General features: G+C 35.5%; 1 protein-coding gene across 1 annotated transcript; it reads right to left on the reverse strand.

Moving 5' to 3' along the window:
• Positions 1 to 16048: 16048 nt before the first annotated feature.
• VIP5 (plus-3 domain-containing protein) lies at positions 16049 to 21208 on the reverse strand. Its single transcript, XM_006853505.4, has 2 exons — positions 20461 to 21208; positions 16049 to 18169 (listed from the first exon to the last, which is right to left on the reverse strand). Exon 2 carries the CDS (start codon positions 18131 to 18133, stop codon positions 16259 to 16261), a length of 1875 nt encoding a protein of 624 aa, XP_006853567.1. The 5' UTR covers positions 18134 to 18169; positions 20461 to 21208; the 3' UTR covers positions 16049 to 16258.
• Positions 21209 to 23039: the final 1831 nt, after the last annotated feature.

Here is a 23039-nt window from a genome sequence, read left to right on the forward strand (position 1 = left end):
TATAACCAGGGGTGAAAATAGATTTTCGGCCCATGATAGGAGTTTTCCAATGTCAAAACTGTATTTCTTTTAGCATGCTTCAACAAAGATAACACATGCCGAAGCTCCGCTTTTCGGGTAAAGTAACAAACCTTACGTCGTATCACTAATATCTAGGAAAAATCCAACTGAAACTATTAATCGCACAAAGGGCCGGAAGCAGTTCAACCAGCCTAACTGGTAAATCGGGTGGTTCGACCGGCCTAACCTATCAATTAGTAAAAAAATATTAAAAAATACGAAAAAGTTGAATAAAATAATATTAAAAATACAAAAAAAAAATTAATAAAATATAAAAAATATATTTAAAGCATGCTTAAATAAAGTACATTCAAATGAAGTTAAAAATTAATGAAAAATAGATTTTAAATTATCGATTGGTGTCTAGGGATATTTTTCAAATTTTCCAAAAAATTAAAAAATATAATAATAAGTATTAAAGGTCAAAATAATTTTCAATCTTTCTCAAATTGACGAAAACATTAAAAATACATTACAAGCAAAATCTTTTATTTTTTAGAATTTTATATTTTTTAAAATTTGCCTACCAGTTCACCAAATTTGGCCGAAACCGAAATCCGACCATTCGCCGCGATGGAGGGAGCTGCCTCTAAAGGGATGATGGCCATCGTAGAAGACGAGACCTTGAAACTAATGGACTCCTCGAGCCCTGAGGACGTAAGTTAACAATTTAAATGGGAACATAGGTTCACGTGCCAAGATTTTTAAAGGAATGGTATAGCATCCACGTGATATGGACATTAGAACCTTTCAAATTTTTAAAGGCATTGTAGTTAATTTTTGTTTTATTATTTTTGTTTGATGTGTCTTATAAAAAAAAAAAAGTTTATATAAAACCGAGGTTCTAAATAATCACATTTGAACCTACCTCAAAAATTTTACTAGACCAGATTGTTTTGATGCCCAAAAATCCTCAAATTGATCATCTCGATATCAAGATACATGTACATGAGAAAAAAATTGATTTGAAGTTATGGAAATAATTTATTTTGTAATACATTTTTTTATAGTCAATTTTCAAGATTTTCAAGTTTTCATAGATATGTCGATCTACACTATTTTTGAAGCTTTAAACTTTATAAATAAAAATCAAAATATATTTTAAAGATATCACAGATATTTTCAATTAGGAAACCACATTTCTCGATACTACTTAAAGGTAGGCTCTAATTTGATTGTTTAGAGCCGAGGCTCTATACAAACGGCACCCCTTATAAAATAAATCTACATCCTAAATTTTAAATAATATAATTCTTAAATTAAATTAAAAATTAAATTATATTTTGCCAATGGATATAGCTTTATTCAATCGGAACTATTTGAAGGGTGTGCACCCTTTCACCAACCACATGATGTGGACGGGAGACCTTCCCTTTTAGAATTTAGTATTTTGGACCATGAACAAATATACCTTTTATTTTCATACAATTAGAAGGAAATGTATAGAATGAGATTTTTATTTTTATTTTTTTATTTTTGCGTGAGTTAGTGGGAAAAGGCCTCTTATCTTTGATAAAAATTGAGCCTTGGACGTAACGTTGCAAATTGTCAAGTACTAACCAATTAAGCCCGTCTTTTTACCTAATGAAACTATTTATTTTTGATACAAAAAAATCACAATTATAGCATTAGATTTGAAATCAAGTAGTTGATGATATATTATTATTTGGGCACAAAATGTAAAATGTATTTTTTTACACATTGCGACACATTTCTATCTATTTGATTTCACATCTAATAGTTAAAAATGGTTATGACCTCTTTACATAAAAAATAAATAGTCTCATAATATAAATCCCCAATGAAAATATTCACATTTACATTTTTAATAATTGTATATTTTTCAAATGTTTATATTTTCTCTTCTTTTATTGGAAAATAAATTGGGCAAACCATCTCACCAAAACACAAACTCCCGCCCCTAAAAAAAAAAAAAAATTGCCATCGTGAATTCTAAAGAGCTTCCTCATTGTGGACGCGCATGTAATTATTAAGAATAAAAAGGGTAATCTTTTTTCTTTTCTTTTATTAAAAAAACCTTTTGACCAAACGTTTGACAAACTGCCGTTGTGATGAAGCATTTGTGACCTGGTCGTATTTGATCGCGTCCAATAAGACTTTCTCGAACCATTTTCCGGATGAAGTTTCTATAAGGCCTAGGTTATATGAAAACAAAATAAATCCTCACATCAATTCCTCCTTTGAAAATCACTTTGGGCAAGAAAAATCTCTAAAATAAAATTTTAACATCGACAATAAAAAGTTTTACAGATCTTGTGGATCGAGGAACACTTATTTTTAGAGCAAAATAGACGGTTGAGATAATTTATTACAAGTTATAATATTTTTAGAGTTTAAAATCCTAATATTTTTTTACGACCATGTTCAAATGATGGATGAGAAATTTTTCCAACGCTGATGACTCATGAGGTGAGGCTTATTTTGATAGTGGGCACCAGCTCTCTCAAACCACTTTCTTTTAAGGAATTATTATATATTCTCGTGGGAGTATACATACTGTATCTTTACTCCCTAGGCTAAAAGAGCCAGCTAGGAGGATTCTTTGGATATGAAACTTTGACCTCTACTTAAAAATCACCAATTATTTTTTCCCAAAAAAACAAAATATTTGTATTGTAAGTTCCTAAACGCTTGCATCTGGGTTGTCCAAAAATGGAACAACTACATCAATTTTAGGCATTATTTTTTCGAGTTATTTTTTGAAGTTCACATATAGACAGAGTGGAATTGAATTTCTTTTTTTATTTTTTAAGTTGGTGGCCGGGTGAAAGATTACGTGTTCCAAAATTTTGGGGTCCTAAAAATCATTGCTTAATGAGATTACTGTAAGGGAGTAAACATACAATATGCTTCCACGAGAACATCGAATCTTTTGAGTAAAATGATTTTTTTTAAAAAAATATTAATTGTGGGGACGCTTTGGTCCATTCTCACCTTTTGATTGGTCGATAGAGGTGTAAAAAACACCTCTTTTGTTCATGGCAGGTGCCCTATTAAGGCCAGGGCTGGGCCAAATGTGAATTGTTCACTGGAAATGCAGTCGTGGAGATCTGATTGATCTATGAATACTCGAAATACATTATTTTTTAAACTTGATATTTATTTTTTGTTAAACTCGCAATTTTTGAGGTTGAGATTGTGAGAAATCTTTGTGTTTTTCTGTATTCAACTTGTGGGGGAAAATCTCATATATGTATACGGAGATAGTTACATCATACAGCTTGTGTGATATACAAAAAAGAAAAAAATATCCTAATACACCATATATGATCTTGGAAATATCACTCTATACAAAATAAAGAAAAGAAAATACGCACAATTTCACAAAGATGATCCATTTGAGAATTTTTCAATATCAAAACTGCATCTTGGGGCCAAGTTAAGCTTTACTTTTAATCACACCTTAAAGCCTTATATGAGCACTTTCCGTAACCGTGCCAATGTTGATACAATGAAAGATCGACAACTGAGTGCCTTTTATAAGTGCTTTCCATGGCATGCGCACCGACGTTGATGCAAGGAAAGATCGACATTTGATTGATTCCTATCCAAGCTTTTGAGATGCTCATAGGATAATTATCACATTTTCATATCAAAAAGTTTGGATAGGAACTAACGATTTTTTTTTTTTCCTAAGTAAGTCTGTGGATGAGAAGGCTCCCTACCTGTTTTTTATTAAATAAAGATGGATAAAATGCAAATCATATTTTAACAACTCTATTGTAGGGCAATTATGTAAAATCATTAAATAAAAAATAAAATCTAGCAGTTTAAAACGCCAAATTGTAACGTCAAAAAGAGATATTCCCTTCGTGGCAAGTGTATATGTTACCATGTTGGCTTCAAGATAAATGTGATAAATGTTCAACCAATGATTTGAAAGTTTGTGTCGAACAATTGGTTGCTACCGTGTGGAGTGCCCATGGAGCTCTACAACACCCTTGAATAACATTTACAAGCAATGACAAATCGCTTTCAATTTGGAGTGGAAACAATCAAGTTCAACGGCCAGGTCAATGCCCACATTCAAAACAAAGAACTCTGCATAATTATTAGATATCATGCCAAGGGGGTAGCAAAAACAACAACAAATGCACCATTGTTGTCCCTGATGACCCCCCACCACCACTTGCCATACCAGAGTTTTGGAAAAAAGGCCCATCAACATTGAGCTTGAAGTGTTGGGTATAAGGGAAAGACCAAGCAACTGTGATAGAGGTTTTGGTGTTCCATTGGTGCCAATGGATTTGTAAGTTTTCAATTATTGCCTTTTCCGATATATGGAAATCTGCCTTCGCATATGCTAAATCATGAACATGATGAGTGATCTTTCTTAATATGGAACCAGTGATTGTTGACCTTTGCTTCATTTAACATTAGATATTTATTTAACGACAGAGTTTGCCCACCTAAAACTAAGAAGAACTAGTGTTAACTGTTTTTTAGTGCCAAGCATGTACATCAAGTGCGCTTGAGTTCAGCACAATTTCAACGAGATCATTAGGGAGAAATAATTTGTCCAAGTAACCATTATAGAGACTATTCAATCCTGAACTAGTTACTCTAATGTGGATTGGGAATCACTGATTTGGATTGAAAATTAGTGAAGATCAAACCGGTTTCCTTACGAAATAGGGCATCAATCCAATTTATAGGTTCTCAATGGTTTTGTTAGAGAACTAAGCGAGTTTGTTAAAGAATAGGGCAAAATCCAGATTAGTTAAGTTGCCTAGTTCCAACTTATTTTATTTTTTCTTTTTTTATTTTAAAATTTTATTGAAATTTTGTATGAATTGATTGGCATTAAAAATAAACATGGTAATCCTGCCCTGATCCATGCCATAAGATCCACACAAGATCCAGGTTTTAGAACACTACCTTTAAATGACGTGGTTTCATAGAGTACTAGATACTAGTTGTAAATTAAAACGGACTTTTGTTCTATATATGTTAAGGGATCGTATGTTATAAAAGAATTCATTTTTGATACAATGATGTCACAGTTATCTTTAGCCATCAATGTGAAATCAAACAACTTAAAGTGTATCACATTATCATTGTCATCATCATCATTATCATAACCTTCATCTGAGCCTTATCCCAACTATTTGAGGTTAACTACATGAATCTTGTTCTACCATTCTGCGTTATCAATGGCCAAACACCATACCATAAGCATATAACATTGCTTCAAGATTCATGACATAGATGTAGCAAAAGTTTTATGTTGATTGCTAATCTAACACAGCCCTCCTCCTTTCTCTAGGTTTGAGACTGACATGACTGGCTTGGAACCGGCCATAGCAGAGTTTAAAGTGTATGAAAATTTATGTTTTAGACCATGCAACCCAAATTCATACCTAACTGTCGATAATGATTGTGACTTCCTTATATCAAAAGTAAATAATCTTACTGTATACATTTCCATATATCAAGCCATAATTAACAGTAAAGACATGGGGATTCAATTAATGTGCAACCCTATAAAAGGACACATGCACTCAATTAAAGTGACGTATTGACTGAGGGGGTTTTGTAAAATGAGAGTTCAGGGTATCATTATCATCATCACGATCAGCAACACGAATCATCATTATCTATTTTGCTTTATCAAAGGCCATACACTCAGTGAGGCCATAAGTCCCCATATATTTTTTCGTTAATTCCAATGATGTCCTTTTGGGCTTACCTCGTAGCGTTTTTGAGCCTTCCACTCTAACCAACTTGCACCTCCTAACAGGTGTTGTACTCATCTGCGCTGCACATGCTTAGCCTACTTAAGTCTACTTTCTCTTATCTTATTGCCAATTAGAGCTACACCTAAGTTCTCCCAAATGTATTCAATTTAAAATCTTTTCCTTGTTTTGTGATTCATCCATCTCAACATCTTCATCTCTGGTACACTCATCTATGAATATATTGTTTCTTGACCGCCTAACATTTTTCCCCATAAAGCAAAGCTGGTCTCACAACTGTTCTATATAACTTTTTATTTAGCTTTATTGCCATACGACTATTACATAAAACTCATGTTGCACATCTCCATCTCGCTTACCAGTTGTAATTCCATCTGTGACATCTTCATTAATTTTGCTATTTTCTTGGACAATCAACCCAAGATATCGAAAGTGTGCTCTTTTTTGTATTTCTTGGTCGTCACTCTTAATGACTTCCTTGTCTGTACTCATATTATTATTAAACTTGCACTCCATATACTCTATCTTAGTCCGGCTAAATTTAAAAAACCTTTAGATTCTAGAGACGCCCTCCAAGTTCTAACTTTGTATTGATGTCATTTGGGTCTCATCAATCAAAATTATATTGTCTGCAAATAACATACACCACAGTACCTTACCTTAAATGTGCATAGTTACGACATCAATAGCTAAGACAAAGAGGTATGAGCTCAATGCTGACCCCTGAGATAGACTTATTGTCATAAAACACACACCTTTCTCTGAGCAAACCCTTATACATATCTCCCACTAAGTCAATATAATATCTGAAAACTCATTTCTTTCCAATACCCATCAAATTAAATTTTGAGATATTATATCATGAACTTTCTCTAGATCAATAAATACCGTGTGGAGATCATTTTCCTTCGCCCTAAACTTCTTAATCAGTTGTCTAAGTAGGAAAATAACTTCAATTGTTGACCTGGCATGAAACTGAATTCATTTTATGATATGTTTGTTTTATGATTTAGTCGTTGCTCAACCACTCTATCCTACAACTTCATGGTAATTCATAAGTTTGATCCCTCGATAGTTTGCACAATTATGTACGTATCTTTTGTCCTTGTAAATAGGTACCACAATATTTTTCTTCTATTCGTTTGACATTTTTTTTTGTTCACAACATCTTGTTGAAGAACTTGGTCCAATGCCAATATCTGCTATGCATTTTCAAACCTCCTAATCCAATTGAATCTTTATCTCTTTTCTACAATAAATACTTTTATTGCTAATTTAATTTAAAAAATGTAAAACAAAATATAATTGAAAAAAAAATTCTCTTTAATAAATACTTTATCTCTGTTCGAACTTATGAGTAGACATTGTGCATTGTTATCTTGAGATTGTAATTATAAAAATAGAAAAACATCTCCCTGCCTCTTGCCAGTTTATAAATCAATTCAATAGGTCATCAATAGGTCGAGAGAGAGATCGGCAATAAAGGGGGAAAGATATTTCACATGAGAGAGTACTGAGAGACCTCTGTTATAATTGAGAGAGAGAGAGAGAGAGAGAGAGAGATTTTATAAGGAAAAAGGAGAAAGATTTTTACAATCAAAATGACAACTATGAAAAAGATTTTGGGACTTGGCTCTAACGAAAAGTTGCACTTCATGAGTGGGGTGGGGACAGAGACAAAGCAAAGCAATGCAAATGACTGTTTGTTTGTTGGACCTACTTTCCTTCAAAATAAATAAATAAATAAATTTGTTTGTTGCCAAAATATAAGCTACTTGGTTACGGGTAGTCAATGCAAAACCAATATATATAAAATTTTAAATTTAAAAAATGGCTCATCTCAAGCAAATTTATAAGTGAATGAAAATTTTGAAAATAGACAATCCAGTTAATGTGTTCAAGATATACTATTTTTGGGACTTTAAAATAGACAATCGAGATGATCAATTAGACGGTTTTCCAATATCAAAAAAGCCTTTCTGGCTTGTTGAGCTGTACCTTCATGGACCAAAATTGAAGAAAACATTAATGTAACGATCAATGATAATGATCAATGCTGCAATTACATTTCAATAAATGTGATTGTTTATATAATAAGACACTTGATATAAAGGTCGTTGTATTGTTAAAAACTACCCGATGAGGCTCCTCACTACCTTGGACCGAATTGAATTGGTAGTTTGTAATTGTATAGACAACCAGATTTGTATCAAATCAGTTTTCTTCATTTTATTTAGGGTATCTATTGTATTGAATACTTTGAAGTACTAGGGGACACCCTCATGCCTTATTCGCACATCATGCTCTGCAATGCCACTGGCAGCTTTGAAAACCTAATCATTTAAAAAATGAGTAAGGGCACGTATTTTCCACTAAATTATCAAATTTTTTTTTTTTTACTAATGGACAAGATGGTAAAAATTCATGATATGCATTGAAACTATCGGGAAGCCGAAAATAAATTATTGTATACTTAATATATATATATATATATATATATATATATATATATATATATATTTAGTATATCGAACCCATGATATCACCACCTATTTACTGCATCAAACCCATGATATCACCACCTAATTATAGAATATATGTTCTTGATGTGTTCTCTTTTTGGGAATGAATAATTAAATTAAAAATAATTTGGTGGAGAGAGTAGTAAAAGCAAGATCTGCTTTTGTACTAGAGGGTTGGGTAGTTTGGTAGAGACGTGCACTTGAAAGAATTATTAAAAATGCATAAGGACTTAGTTGGAGACGAGTTGGCCATTTTTTATTGTTGGGTACGCCACCATGACGTCTATTGATTGGATAAGTGGGAAGACTGTTGCCACCCAACCCTACCAATGATAATACTTTGATTTGATCCATGCCCCACCTTTAAGCAAGAAAACATCTCTCTCTTAATTAAGAATGCATATTCCTCTCTCGCTCTCACTCTTTTCTTTTTTTAATAGAAAGTAACATTTTATTGATTCAATGTCAAATTAAAGCAATTACAAATGCTAATTGGCCAATACACCATTAAAAAAAAAAAAAAAAACCCATTGTACAGAGTAGTTAATCCAACAAAAACAGTAGATTAAAAATATTTGCAAGTGCATATGCTTCTGAATTTCTCTCTTTTGTATAGATGAACAAATGAGCAATCCATATCAGCACAGCAATCTAACAACTCACTCATCAGTCCACTAAAGAATCTCCATCTCCTTTTTAATCCATCTTACTATGTTCATTAAATCACCTTCCACAAACAACTTCATATTAAATTCTCTAGCCTGGCCGAGCCAAGTCTGAAGCCAGGCCATTACTGGCCCTAGCCGGCCTCGGGCCACAGTTTGGGGCCCAGGCTGTACTTTTTTAGTGCCAGACCAGGCCACCGGGACCATTGCCAGTCCCATCCGAGTATGAAGAAAACACACTCTCTCTCTTTTTCAGTGCTCTTTCTCTCTGAATCGGAAATCTACTCTTGGAGGTTGGAAGGTGGGCTCCATTTTTTCGAAGTTGCATCTCCCTTAAGTTACCTAAGTGCCTGTTTAGTCATGCAACTCCATACATAAAAGCTACTTTCGAAAGATGATCCATTTTTCATGATTATATATTCTTGATTTATATGAACAGCAAGATGATTTTACATCACATCCATTAAAGTGTCATAAAATGTGTAAGAAGCATAACAAGAATCCATATGAGATCAGTCTCTTGCAACTTCTAATATAATATTTAGAAGCACAATCAGATTGTGTTCCAATTCCTTTGTCTATATGCTCAAATGCCATTCTCAAATTGGGAGTTTGGGACAGTGCAGCTTTGTGTTGGAATGGCTGTTTAAGGGAAAACATGTGCTCCACCCAAGGGCGGATTGGTATAGCATCTGCCATCCCCCATTTTGAGGGCCATAGATATATTTGTGTTGCCCCACAATTTTCCGGCATCCTTAGGTACACCCTGCGAAAAAGAATTTTGAAAAGAAGCTGCGAAGTAGTTTTTTTTTTTAGAAAAGAGAAAATGGAGTGAACATTGGCTGTTCATTTGAGGAAAGAAAATAATCTTTTTTTTTTTTTTTTTTTGGTGAAGTTAACTGAGAAATTTTATTAAATGGGTTTTACAATGAAACAAGTACCATAGAATCAGAAGAAAAGGGAAGAGAAGTTTTTTAAAAAAAAGAGGCAACTATAGAGAAGAAAGGACCCAAAGAAGAGGGCCTAGTGATAGAGGGAAGAGGACTACCAAGGGATACCCCCACTCACTCCCTTGGTAAGAGACCTCCTATCCTCGACTCAAAGGGAAAGGGAGGGAACATCAGGCTCGAAGTTGCATACAAAAAGATCAAGCCTGTGCATGCCCGGTTTGGGCAAAGCGTAGGCGATATGGTTTATTTCTCTGTTTATATGGTCAAGCTGAACCTATATGTAGACATAATGAGAAGAATTTTGGCCAAAAAATTTGCCTAGGAGTTTCCTATGGGCTTGTGCATCAAGTAATGACATTAACTGAGCACCGTCCAATATGAAGTTCATCTGATCTGGTCTTAGGCATTGTACCCCCTATTTTAGAGCCTAAAATTCTACCTCATTTGTTGTGCAATTCCCACAAGGACCCAAATATGAGTCTCTTCATCAGCTTCACATAGAGGACAACAGTTGGTTAGGATCAACCCTCTTCTTCTTAACTAATCAATGGTCAATGCCCTGTTTCGAGTGGCGAGCCAGACGAAAGCATTGGTTCTATGGGGTGTCGGCAATGACCATGCCTTATTTGTTGTGTGTTTGGGCTGGTTGTATCTATCTGCTTGTAATTTATTATATAGCGATCGTACCGAGAAGATCCCATTAGGGCTTAACTCGCAAATGACATTCTCAAGTCTGAAAGGGTAGCAGAAGAAACCTCTCATCAACTTTAGAAATGATACACATTGATCCCCTATAGTATCATCTACTCTTCTAACTCTAAGACTTATGTTCCAAGTAGTTACTGACCCTCTTACATTCACCATATTTTTCTCACTAGGCCTAGCCACCTTGCTATATAATTGGGGAATTGGACTTTAAGAGGCACATCACCTACCCATTTGGATAGCTAGAATTTGGTCCTTGCCCCATCCCCATCCAAAACTTTGTTGTTTCTAGGAAATAGGGGTGTGTGAGATTTAGTATTTCTCCATTCACAATATGCTAAAGTTTTTTAATGAGAATCCTTTTCTTGTCCAGCCTATACTTGTTTAGCAAAACTAACTTCCAAAGCGTTGACTTAGTAGCCACCCACCTCCACCACTTGGTTAGAAACGCTTCATTTATATGTTTCAAGTTTCATCCTTTATCCCCAAACCCCCTAGCTTCTTTTGGATGCACACAGAGTGTCAGGAAACGAAGCAATTTTTTTTTTTTTTTTATCCCTTGAACTACTAACAAGAAAATTCTTCATCATCCTTTCAAATCTGTTTATGACAATAGTGGGGGCCTTAGCAAAGGAAAATAGTACATAGGAAAATTAGATAAAGTTGCCTTTAGGAGTACGATCCTTTCCAGGAGTCCAACTTATGTTAGAATCTCTCATTAACTGGGTCCCAGATGTCTCGAGTCGACCTACCCTCCAACAACAGCATTCCCAAGTATTTGGCATGCCGAGAGTCGATATCATAGCCAAAATAGTTTGCATAGGAATGGACACCTTCTGATAGCCAATTACCCTATAAGTTTGGTCCACCTCACATTAATCTTTTGGCCTGAGATTAATTCATAACTATGAAGAAAAAGGCTAAAGACATTTCACCTGGGCCATTTCGGCATTGAGAAACAATAGAATATCATTATCATAATTAAGATGTGAGATGACTGGGCCTTTGGCCGAAGTAGGGAACCCTCTAGAGAGACCATGAGAGTTCACAGACCTATCATTAGGCTGAAAGATTCAGCTACTAGGGTGAAAAGAAAAGGGGGGTAGAGTGTCTCCTCGTCTTATTCCTCTCACACCTTTGAAAATGCCAACAAATCTGTCTTCAAAAAGTATTAACTAGTGAGTGGAGGAGAGGAAACTCGAGATCCATTTTCTCCATCTTTCTTTAAAACCTATCAATTTTTTATATTGCAGTAAATACTCCGACTCAACTCTGTCATAAGCCTTTTCAAAATACCTTTCCTGATGTACATTTTATAAGCCTTTTCAAAATACCTCTCCTGATGTACATTTGGAGTGGATGGCCCCTTGGGCAATCAAGATACCCATGATTTGTCAGTCCTTCACAAACCCCAACTGAGGATCTAAGACAAGACTTGTCAGCACCTCTCTCATCTATTAGCCAAAGCTTTCATAATGATTTTAGAAAGGCTGGTTAGGAGGATAATTGGTCTAACATTGTTCAGTGATTGCATGGACTGTTTCTTATGAACCAAGGCTAGAGTCAATGGCTTTATTGATAGTCCCTCTACGAAAGAAGTATTCAACAATCAAGAGCATGTCTTCTTCAAATGTATTCTAATAGGTGTGGGAAAAGGCAAGTGTTTGAAACCATATGGACCAGGAGCCTTGTCTTTTCAAAGAGAGATGGCCGATGTCTTAATTTCTTCTATGATAGCACACTATGTCCTTCTGTGGAGTTAATTTCTGAGACCCTTGCAATCTGCATGCCTTGAAAGCTATTTTTCTTCTTCTAGAATTAGTAAGCATATGAAAATATTTAGTATTACTCTCAAGCTCTCTGACCCACTTGGATCTCGATCTATTGAATCAAAAGAGTTCTTCTTTTATTTACCACTCATCTAACTGAACCTTAGATTAATTTTCCTTGTTATATCCGATTCATCATTACAAAGATTTCCTTGTTCTAACTTATCGATATCATCTATTTGCAAATTATGCTACTATAAGCTCTGGGATTTCACCAGAGTATCTTTTTTCCAAGAGATGATCTTGGCCTTCATATTTTGCAGTTTTTTTGTCATCCTAAAGCCCCGCTACCCATTAACAATCATATTTTTCATAGGTTTGCTTAATTATGTCTAACATCCCCATTTTCCCTATCCATGCCAAGTCAGATTGGAAGGGGCTTGGCCCAAAAATAGCCCCCTCTGTATTTAGGAACAATGTTTTAAACTTGGTTCTGGCCTCGATCTTGGCCTTGGCCCGAGCCGAGCAACTCGATTGGCTGAGTCAAAGCTTGATTCAGCCAGGTAATGCACAAGCCCAAAGAGCCCCAAGAACTTAAAACATAAAAAATATTGTTAAAACATAAAAATAAAGTTTTTAAAAGCAAAAAAAAAACTAAACTATCCAAATAAGCAAAAAATATATAAAATACAGATTTAGAACCATTTCATAAAAATAAAAACAGAAAATACAAAATAGAACAAGAAATGCTCATATTGTAAACAATATCTAAAGGAGAATTGTTTGGTGCGTCCAAGCCCACACCTTTTACTATGCGGGCTCGGAGATCTACTGCATCCACCAAAGAAAGTGGATCTACTCCATAAATAATAGTCCTCCAAAGAAAAAGTAAAATCAACGGTTTAAATATTTCTTCCAAAAAAATATCATTTTTAGTTTTTAAAATTCATTTATTTTTACAGATTAATAATCTACATGTTAAAGATTATATATTCCTTAAAAATAAGGACTAAATTCTATTTCAAAAATAATTAAGGGGCCCGAATTACTACATGTGAGTCTGTGACTCATAGAAACCATGTATAATTTTATGCATTGATCCCACAAATTTATATAATTTTTATATTTTCAATTTTTTAATATGCCCAAATTGTACTCCGGTACTCATCTCCTAAAATGGCCGAGTTGGAGTAACCCGACAGAGCTCATCAGCCGTTGAAAAAAATTATTTGAAGGGATAGCTAGATGAATATATTACCCTAGCTGGAACAATCTCACCAAAATACCCCCTTACAAAAAGAAGCTTTCTATACTTCCCCTAATATATTCAAGTTATATACTTCCCATTATCTATGCTCTGAATGAGCTGTTGAGATCGATCCAATTACAATGTCACGTTTCTACATTGTTTTATTTTTAAGTCTTTTTCTACAAAACATTTTTACACCAAATTTTGGATGTCCACTCCTCTCTTAAACTCACACTTGTAAAAAATATAAAAAAAATATTCTAGATAAAATAAAAGGGACCAAAATACTTCTGAAATTTTTAGGGATATTTTGGTCATTTTATTTTAGGTGCATCCTATTGAGATGGTGGCGCATACCAAATCGTATATTCATATAATTTGTAGAATAAAAACTAAAAATAAAAAGCTCAATAATTTATTTGATCTAAATTGGACGAGTGGATTGGGGAAAGTGTAGAATATCTTTACAATAGGGGAAATTTAGAAATCTTTCCCATTAAGCAAAACCTATATAGATGGGGTTATAAAAGCAGTGAAAAAATAGATTTTGAAAAAATCAATTTGTGATTAGGGATATTTGTAGAGAGAAGATATATAAACTTCCCCCCATCCAGCCGTCTAATTTTAGATCAAGTGAGCCACTGACCATTTGATTTAAGATATGACGTCTTAGAGTATTTTATTTTTAGTTTTTTCTACAAATTATATGAATATGAAATTTGGAATGTAACATCATCTCAACAGAGCGCACCAAAAAAAATATATTTAAACAAAAATTTTGATAAAATATAGGGAAATTATCGCTAATATACCTTTATTTTAGTAAATTCGAAAAAACAAACCCTAACGTTTCAAAACCTCACCAACACCATTTCTTACAAATTTCAACTTTTTTTAGACTAAAATGACCTTCACAGTAGTCTTTTCACCGTAATACATTTTAAGCTTTACTGTAATTAAAACACCGTAAAAAATTCAAAGAGTATTACAGTAATAGTTTGAATTATTATTACGGTAATTTAATTACCATAATGTATGGGGAAGTCTTTACGGTATTCTTATTACCGTAATACTTTGCCAGTCAATTCCAAACCCCTATTGGTTGAAAAGCTTCAAATCGAAGTTAATATCAAGACTACCTCTCTCCTCCCTTGAGGTAGTCTTCTTCGGGGCTGTATTTTTCAAAAACTCCATATTCCCATAGAGCGCGATGTAGATCTACTCCCTCGCTCAAAAAACACCTATTTAAGAATGTTTTTGTTCTAAAATTTCGAGAACTACATAAAAATTACTAAATTATTTTTGAAAGAATTGAATTGTGAGTTTTGTGTCACTTAAATCTAACTCTTTCAAAATTGGATAGTTTCTATTCAATCTTGAAGTGTTAGGTTTTTCTAATATACAGAAGAATTTACTTGGAAAATTTCTTTTGCTGAAATTATTGTAGTAAAGATTATATCTTAAAAATTTGAGATTTGAAAAATACAGCTAGCATGGATTTCGTCGAGGGAGTAAATAAATAGTAGACTCCCGAGAGAGTATAAAATCTTGTGTTCTTTTACTGAGGCGTGCGCAATATTACTATAATTAAATTTCCGTCATACTACTTTAAGGTATTAAGGTATTTTAATTACTGTAATACTCACAGTAATATTACTATAATTAAATTTCCGTCATACTACTTTAAGGTATTAAGGTATTTTAATTACTGTAATACTTACAGTAATTAAATTATCGTAATGTTGTTACGGTAATTAAATTACCGTAATACTACTTTAAAGTATTACGGTATTTTAATTACTGTAATACTCCTTCAACTTATTACGATATTTAAATTACCGTAATATTTTTAAAGATAAAAAGACTACTGTGAATGTTATTTTGATCCAAAAAAAACTGAAAATTGTGAGAAATGATGTAAATGAAGTTTTGAAAAATAGGGTTTTTTTTTTTTTTTTAATTTTACTAAAATATAAGTATGTTAACGATAATTTATAACCAAAATACCTCTTAAAAATTTCAAGGGTATTTTAATCATTTATTTTATTGAAAATATTGTTTTTATATTTTTACTACTGCGAATTTAATAGAAAGATGGATGCCCAAAATTTGGTATCAAAAGAATTTATAAAAAAAAAAATTAAAAATAAAATAGTGGATAAACATTACATTGAAACCATTCCGAAAGGAAGGTTGTATAAAGGGAAGTTTATGCAATAAGGAAAGCATAGAATGCTTGCCCTTGACCTGTCTAACTCTGTCCAAGTTACTCGGACTCGGCCTGACCTATGGGCGGGGTTACTAGGCTCTATTTGTTGTAAAAAAATAAAAAAGAGATGGGCATCTCTCTTTCTCTCAGTACTCTCACATATCCCCCAACTCATACGCATGCAATAAATCCTGCAAAACAATAACAGAATTCAAACTCACCCATTTCATGGAAGGCATAAACAAGATATCATAGAAAAACGAAAATACTAAATCAAATAAGTAAACTACAATCATCACACAACTGCGCCACGCTTCCCCTCAAAGCAAACCGACCCCGTTCTCGCACACATTCAATATGAAGAAACCGATCACCAACAAACCCCATCACACTGTGCCCAGCCTTCCTTGTACTACACCAAGCCCCTACGCCTCTTGTAATCGCTCACACTTAGCGTCAGCGAATGCCTTCGCCCATCATTCTCGGGAACACGCACCCCAATAGTTGCCTCTATGCGCTGCTTCCTCGCCATGAACGCCAGCTGCGCTCCCTGCGGCCCCCCAAACCTCTGCAATCCTGCCAGCGATATCGGTAGCTCGAAATCATGCAGCGAATGGGACTCGGTCCCCTCATCCACCGGTGCCTTTGTATCTACCAACTTCCCTGCATCTGCAGCTGCCTCTAATGCCGCCTTCGTTGCTGCCGTCTCGGCCTCCTCCTTTACAACCTCTCCCCCTCCCTCGGGCTTCGAAACATAGTAGTTTCGAGACCTGGTCCACCTCCTCGAAAATGGGTCGTACCCTGCCTCCCCTGCCTTGAGAGATGTGTTAACAGGCTTGAGCTCTGACGCATTCTTGAAGTTCTCAGCCCTGTTCCTCCTATTCATCTCAGCAAGCATCACTGCCTTCGCATCCTTCTTTTTGCTTTGTTGAGAGAGGTTCTCGAGCTCTTGGAGCCTTGCCCTGACCCTCTCAGCTTCAGCATGGTCGAGCCGGCTCTCCGCCAGCTCCATCTCTTTGCGCAGCCTGTCCTTCTCGGCAGCGATGTTTGAGGGCCTTGTCGATGCTGATTTCTTCTCTTGCAGCATCTGCTTCACAGTGGCAGCCGAGTACACGAAACTGCTGCTTAGCCTTTGTATTGCCTCGCCCTTATCAATTACATCCTGCTTTGTGGGCATGCGGCCCCCGCCCCTCTCAACCTCGCGAACCCACTCCAAGAACTCCTTCTCGAGAGGTGCCGAATCAGAGATCCGTGCCATCTGCCACCTTGCCGCCGAGGCCTCACTTCCCCATACACAGTTGAGGTACTTGTGAGTGGTGCGGTTCTCGAACTTGTACTGCCGGTCAGGGTCCGAGGCATCAACATTTCGCACCATGCAGAGCCGGTAGATGCTCTGACCTGACCGCGACGTCCCAATGCCCACACGGACAAAGCACCCCACGATCGCCTCCTCGAAGAAGGGCTCTAAGAACCACTTGGCAAGCCGAGACCTTCGGATTGTGATGCCCTTGATGTCCTCAAAGGTTGGGTGCTCTGAGCCCGAGGTGGGTCCTTCGTCCTCGTCACTCTCACCGAGCTCCACTGAGACCTCGCGGCCATCACTGCTGCTGCGCACCCCACTTGACGGTGGCGAGTCGCTCACAGGGCTTGCTGCTGCCGCCGCCTTGTTCCTCACAACCATCAAATCTTGCCTCTCACTCCTATTCCTTGACTTCCGTTGCATTTTAGCAAGCAGTTCAGTCAAAGCATCCTTGTTTGCCATACGGTCTGACTTCGCCGAGGAGCGCCCTCGAGCTTGTGGGGGAGCCATCAATTCCTTCCCAGTAGACCGAGACTTGTCACCCTGTCGCTCTGCCTTCTTCATCCTCATTAAATTATCTCGTCTATCGGCTCTGTCAGTCAATATCATCTCCCGTTCGAGCTCCGTCATCCTCGAGAGCTCTTCTCTATCATTCTCATCCTTGTAGAGGTCGCTGCCCACCGAAAGCCCACTGTCAGAGTCATCACTGCCACCATCACGGTCACCTTTTCCCCTCATGTCGTCCTTGTCAGCAGTTTCAAATCTCTTTTTGAGAGGCACTTGAGATCCTGAGGGCTTTCGGCTCGGGTAACCAGGGCCATCGGAATCGTCATCATCCTCACTTTCGTATTTGGGGTCGCTTCCGTCATCAGAATAGGAACCCTCATGTCTCCTCTTCGGCTGAGTTTGTGAAGGCTTCTTCCTTCCGGATGTGGATGTCCTCCCTGCTGCCTCAAGAAGTAGGTGCTCAAGGTCGTCTGCAGACATCCTTCACTGATGCCGGTGCTGTCAATCTCAACCAAACTGTTGAAACAGTACCAAAAAGTAATTAGACATGGGGTAAAGTAACAGAACAGATAATAGAAAGGAAACAAACAATGATTTTCAAGTATAAAGCAGAAATGACAGTCCAATCAGCATTGAAGGAATCATTTCAGCAAAGCCATCCATGTAATGCATCATCTGCTCAGTAAGAACAGAACCAGCAATAGAAAAACATCTTCCTCAATTTCAAACAAAAAAGAACGATATCGAACAGAAAGCAGTACAAGAGAACCAACTTATGAGGCAACATACCGATCTAGTCACAGATATTTTCCAATAAATATGGATGTATAACTTCAAATTGAAAAACAAGAAACCAACCACAGAAACATATAGAGTAAACCGTTTCTCTAAAAAAAAAAAACGAAACATAAAAACATATAGTCCACACAAGATGAAGCACACCAGGGTTCATTCACAGTTGAGCATTCAAAAGCCAGAAGTACAATAAGACCCCAAGTTTAAAATTATTTTCTTGTACCATTACAACATTTGTCATGTTTGCCCTTTGTAATCTTGTTGGACTTAACAAAAACACAAGAAACATAAAAAGAACATAATCCACAGAAAGAAAAACAGTTTCCAGATCCCCCAGTCAGAATAATATAGGTCACAATCGATTATCCCGCCAAACCCATTTTAGCATTTCAAAATCAAATAAATAATTCTGGCAAAGGGCATAGCTAGACTTTCAAGGATGAAACCATTTTGTAAAATTCCAAAGAATAGACAAAGGAGACCAGGAAACCTTCGAATAACCAAATTTTATTTGTTACATAGACGGAATGCCGGCCCATAAGCATCAAAGAAATCCAACACGCATAACTTAAATCCATTTCCTGATGAGACACTCACTTTGATCCATCAAGTCTATTACTTCTTCATTATTCAATTTCATGAAAGGGTTACAAGCGCAATGAGCCCACTAGGAGAAAGTATCATGTTTCACATAACATCACTTTCTTTGAGAAAAATCATCCTTCTATAACACAGGGAGTTGCTTATTTTTCTAAAATACTGCATTTTTTCTGATGAATACTGCCACAGTAGTAGCTCGATCAAGCTTGTCTCCAAATGATACATTCCCTCTTATGGTTGCAAACGTTTACGTTTTCTCATCCTAGCATTGAATAACATGAGAGAGAATCAGATGACACTAGTACAATTGGTCAAGAAGTTTTTATTCACTCGAGAAGAGCCCCCAAAAAATGCAATAAGACACAAGTCGTAAGGCATATACTTGAGAACCAAGATGGTTCCATGGACCAATAAGTTTCTTCTCCAACTCTATCCCCTCCCACAGGCCTACTACTTTGAGAAAAAAGGAAATATGTGACAATTTCATTAAAATTGAGCGTTTTGTCTTTTATCATGCACTCTCAACAATCAATCAAGCCATTTTCACATATAAAGGCTTGCATACAATATAAGATGGAGAAGGATCCATCGAGGAGGAAAATTCAGGCCTTCAAATAAAATAAACATGGGGATTTTTTCCCCCTTTTTTGATAGGGGAGGATTAAAGTGCAAGTGCAAGGAATTCCTCATTCATAATGCTCTAGCCCAAAAAAAGATGGTGTGGGAGAAATAAGAAGCTGAGGGCATCAGTTTGTTATGCAGTGCCTATAAGATAAAGTGAAAGGATCTTGGAGGTTTTGAGTGAACCTATATCACCTCCACAAGAAGCCTTTCTAATAAATCAATATATTCTTGATGGAGCACTAGTGGTTCATAATAGGGTACATTAGTCATACCTTGACAATACTATGGGGTTCGGGAGAACATGACAAAATTGGATTGTGAGGGTTTCTATCAAATGCACAATTCATGGTATTATCAACAGTTCACCCTAAGGATATATTCAAAGTTCCAAGAGACCAAGCCCAGAGATTAACTATCCCCATTTCTGTTCACAAAGCTGAGACTTTTGGCAGCATGGTTGATGGGGTCTATGCTACTGGCAGGCTGCCAAGATTTACATCTTCTGTAAATGGACTGCTTGTTTTCCATCTGCAGTATGCAGAAGATACACTCCTGTATTGTGATGCATCGCTATCACAAACTAATGGTTATTACCTATAATTTTTTTTGAAAGATACGTTTTTTTTTTCCTGTTTTGTGCATTGCAACCATTGCTACTTTCAAGCTTTTGAAAAAAAAAATATTATTTCAAAAAAAAAACCTAAAATGGAAACTTTTATCCCCATTGTTTTCTTCAAAGCCAAACAATATAATGTAAACTGCAAACTTACAGAAGCAAACAATTGTACCTATAGGATTAGTTCCCCAAACTTAATCCTTCAGCTCTGCTTTTCTGTCTCTGAAAATCAGTTAGGGCTTCACAAATCTCTGAAAATCAGTTAGGGCTTCACAAAGTAGTATACGTAGGGCTTTCTCTCAAACAACATCCCAAATCAGAGAGAAAAACCCTCTTCAAAGTATTCCAAATCAGCGTCCCATCTTCCTTTTCTCTCTCTAAAAATCAATTAGAGCAATCAGTTTCCCCAAGAAAATGAAAAACCCTCTTCCTTATCTCTCTCCGAAAATCAGTTAGGGCAAGCAGTTTCCACAAGAAAATGAAAAACCCTCTTCCTTTTCTCTCTCTGAAAATCAATTAGGGCCTCTTCACAAATCAGTATAGTTAGGGCTTTCTCTCAAACAACATCAGAAAGAAAAATCTTCTTCAAATTATCCCAAGTCAGCATCCCATCTTCCTTTTCTCTCTTAAAATCAGTTAGGGCCTCTTCCATTAGATTTGTGAAGCCGATGACCTCTTCCTTCTTCTATAAACGTAATGGCTATGAGCCCAGCTTTATGTTCTTCTCTTCCTTGTTCTTCTTCTCTCGCCCTAGTTTCTTCTTTTCCTTCTTCTTCTTCTTCTTCTCTCGCCCTAGTTTCTTCTCTTCCTTCTTCTTCTTCTCTCGCCCTAGTTTCTTCTCTTCCTTCTTCCTCCTTTCTCTCTAAACCCTAAACACAACAGAGATATGAAACCCAGATTCTACGAGCCTCTTTTCAAGTAAAGAAATTTATAAAGGAAAAAGTTTGTATAAGGTTGCGACATTAAGAATGTCGAATTAAAGATGCGGAAAAAAAAAAGCTTTCTATAGTCCCCTTAACGCATAAAACTTATATACTTCTCCTTATTCAATCTTCCATTATCTAGGGTCAAGATTGTTTTAATCACAATGTTACGTCTCTACATTATTTATTTTTATTTTTATTTTTTATAAATTATTTTGACACCAAATTTTGGACATCCAATCCTCCATTAAACTCGTACTAGCGAAAAATATAAAACAAATATTTCTAATAAAATAAAATGACCAAAATACTTTTGAAAGTTTCAAGAGGTATTTTGGTCATTATATTTTATCGAAATATTATTTTTAATATTTTTATAAATGTGCCCAATAAGAAGATGGTACATCCCAAATTTGATATTCATAAAATTTGTATAAAAAAAACTAACAATAAAATACTTTGAGACGTCGGATCTAAGATCAAATGGTGAGTGGCTCTCTTGATCAAAATTGAACAGCTAGATGGTAGGGGAAGCATGGATCTTCTATGCTGTAGGGAAAATATAAAAATCTTTTCCCTAATAGATTTTTGAGGTGCATCTTTAGGGAAATGTTTCTATATTTTCCCTATAATGATAGAAGATCTATGCTTCCCCTACCATCCAACCGTCCAATTTTGATCAAGAAAACCACTCACTGATTAATCTTAGATCCGACATCTCAAAATATTTTATTTTTAGTATTTTTTATACAAATTGTATGAATATGAAATTTGGTAAGTGCCATCTTCTCATTGGGGGGCACCTATACATATATTAAAATAATTTTTTGATAAAATATAATGACCAAAATACCTTTTTAATTTGTCGGGGTATTTTGGTTATTTTACTTTATTGAAAATATTTTTTTAATATTTTTCTCTAGTGCAAGTTTAATAGAGGATTGGACATACGAATTTTGGTGTCAAAATAGTTTATAGAAAAAACATTAAAAATAAAATAGTGTAGAGACGTGATATTTTGATTGGGCCAATCTTAGCCCTCCTTTCAAAATGGACGGTTGGATAAAGGGAAGTATATAAGTTTTATGTTGTAGGGGAAGTATAGAAAACTTGTCCAAGTATTTAATGGGTAGATTTATATGGTACAGTTTTTTTTGGTATATACTAGTTAATTATGTATTTAATATTGGATGATTGGATGAGAGCCACAAAACATCTAGATTAATTGACTTATTATATTAGTCTAGTAAAGTTTTTATAGATGAATTACTTATTGATGGCTTTGACATAATTTTTATTTTTTAGAATTTCAAAATTTCTAATACTATAAATTTATCCAATTTTTTTACTCTGATTTGTTTACCCTAATTTGATATATTAGCGATATCTTTATATGAAGTATTTTTGCCAATTTGTATTTTTTACCTTATTTTTTCATCAGACTTTTTAAAATAAAAACAATTTGTTTCCGATTTTATGGTGAGCCGATTTATTGATAGTCCCCGACTTGCTAACTATATGTTAGATATAGACATGGTTTGCCCAAGCCAAGTTGTGGTGGAGTTATAGAAAAGTCTAACAAGAAATTGGCTTCATGGAAATTAAAATATCGTTCATGGAAATTTATGCTTTTAGAGAGCTGCCCATTTATCGTGTCATTATTCATAGTACAACTTTGTCACAAACAAGGTTAAAAAAGGAGGAGGCGGCCACCTAGGCACCTGGGAGGGCGGTTTGTGTTACTAGGGAAGGGGTTGAGGTGGGAGCCACATGTTTTGTGTTTGTGTTTTGTGAATGTGTGTATGCGTTAAGTGTGTGTGCATGCGCA

This window comes from Amborella trichopoda, chromosome 2 (genome assembly GCF_054954075.1).
Source record: "Amborella trichopoda isolate Santa Cruz 75 chromosome 2, AtrichopodaSantaCruz75HAP2 v2.0, whole genome shotgun sequence".
Taxonomy (NCBI): domain Eukaryota; kingdom Viridiplantae; phylum Streptophyta; class Magnoliopsida; order Amborellales; family Amborellaceae; genus Amborella; species Amborella trichopoda.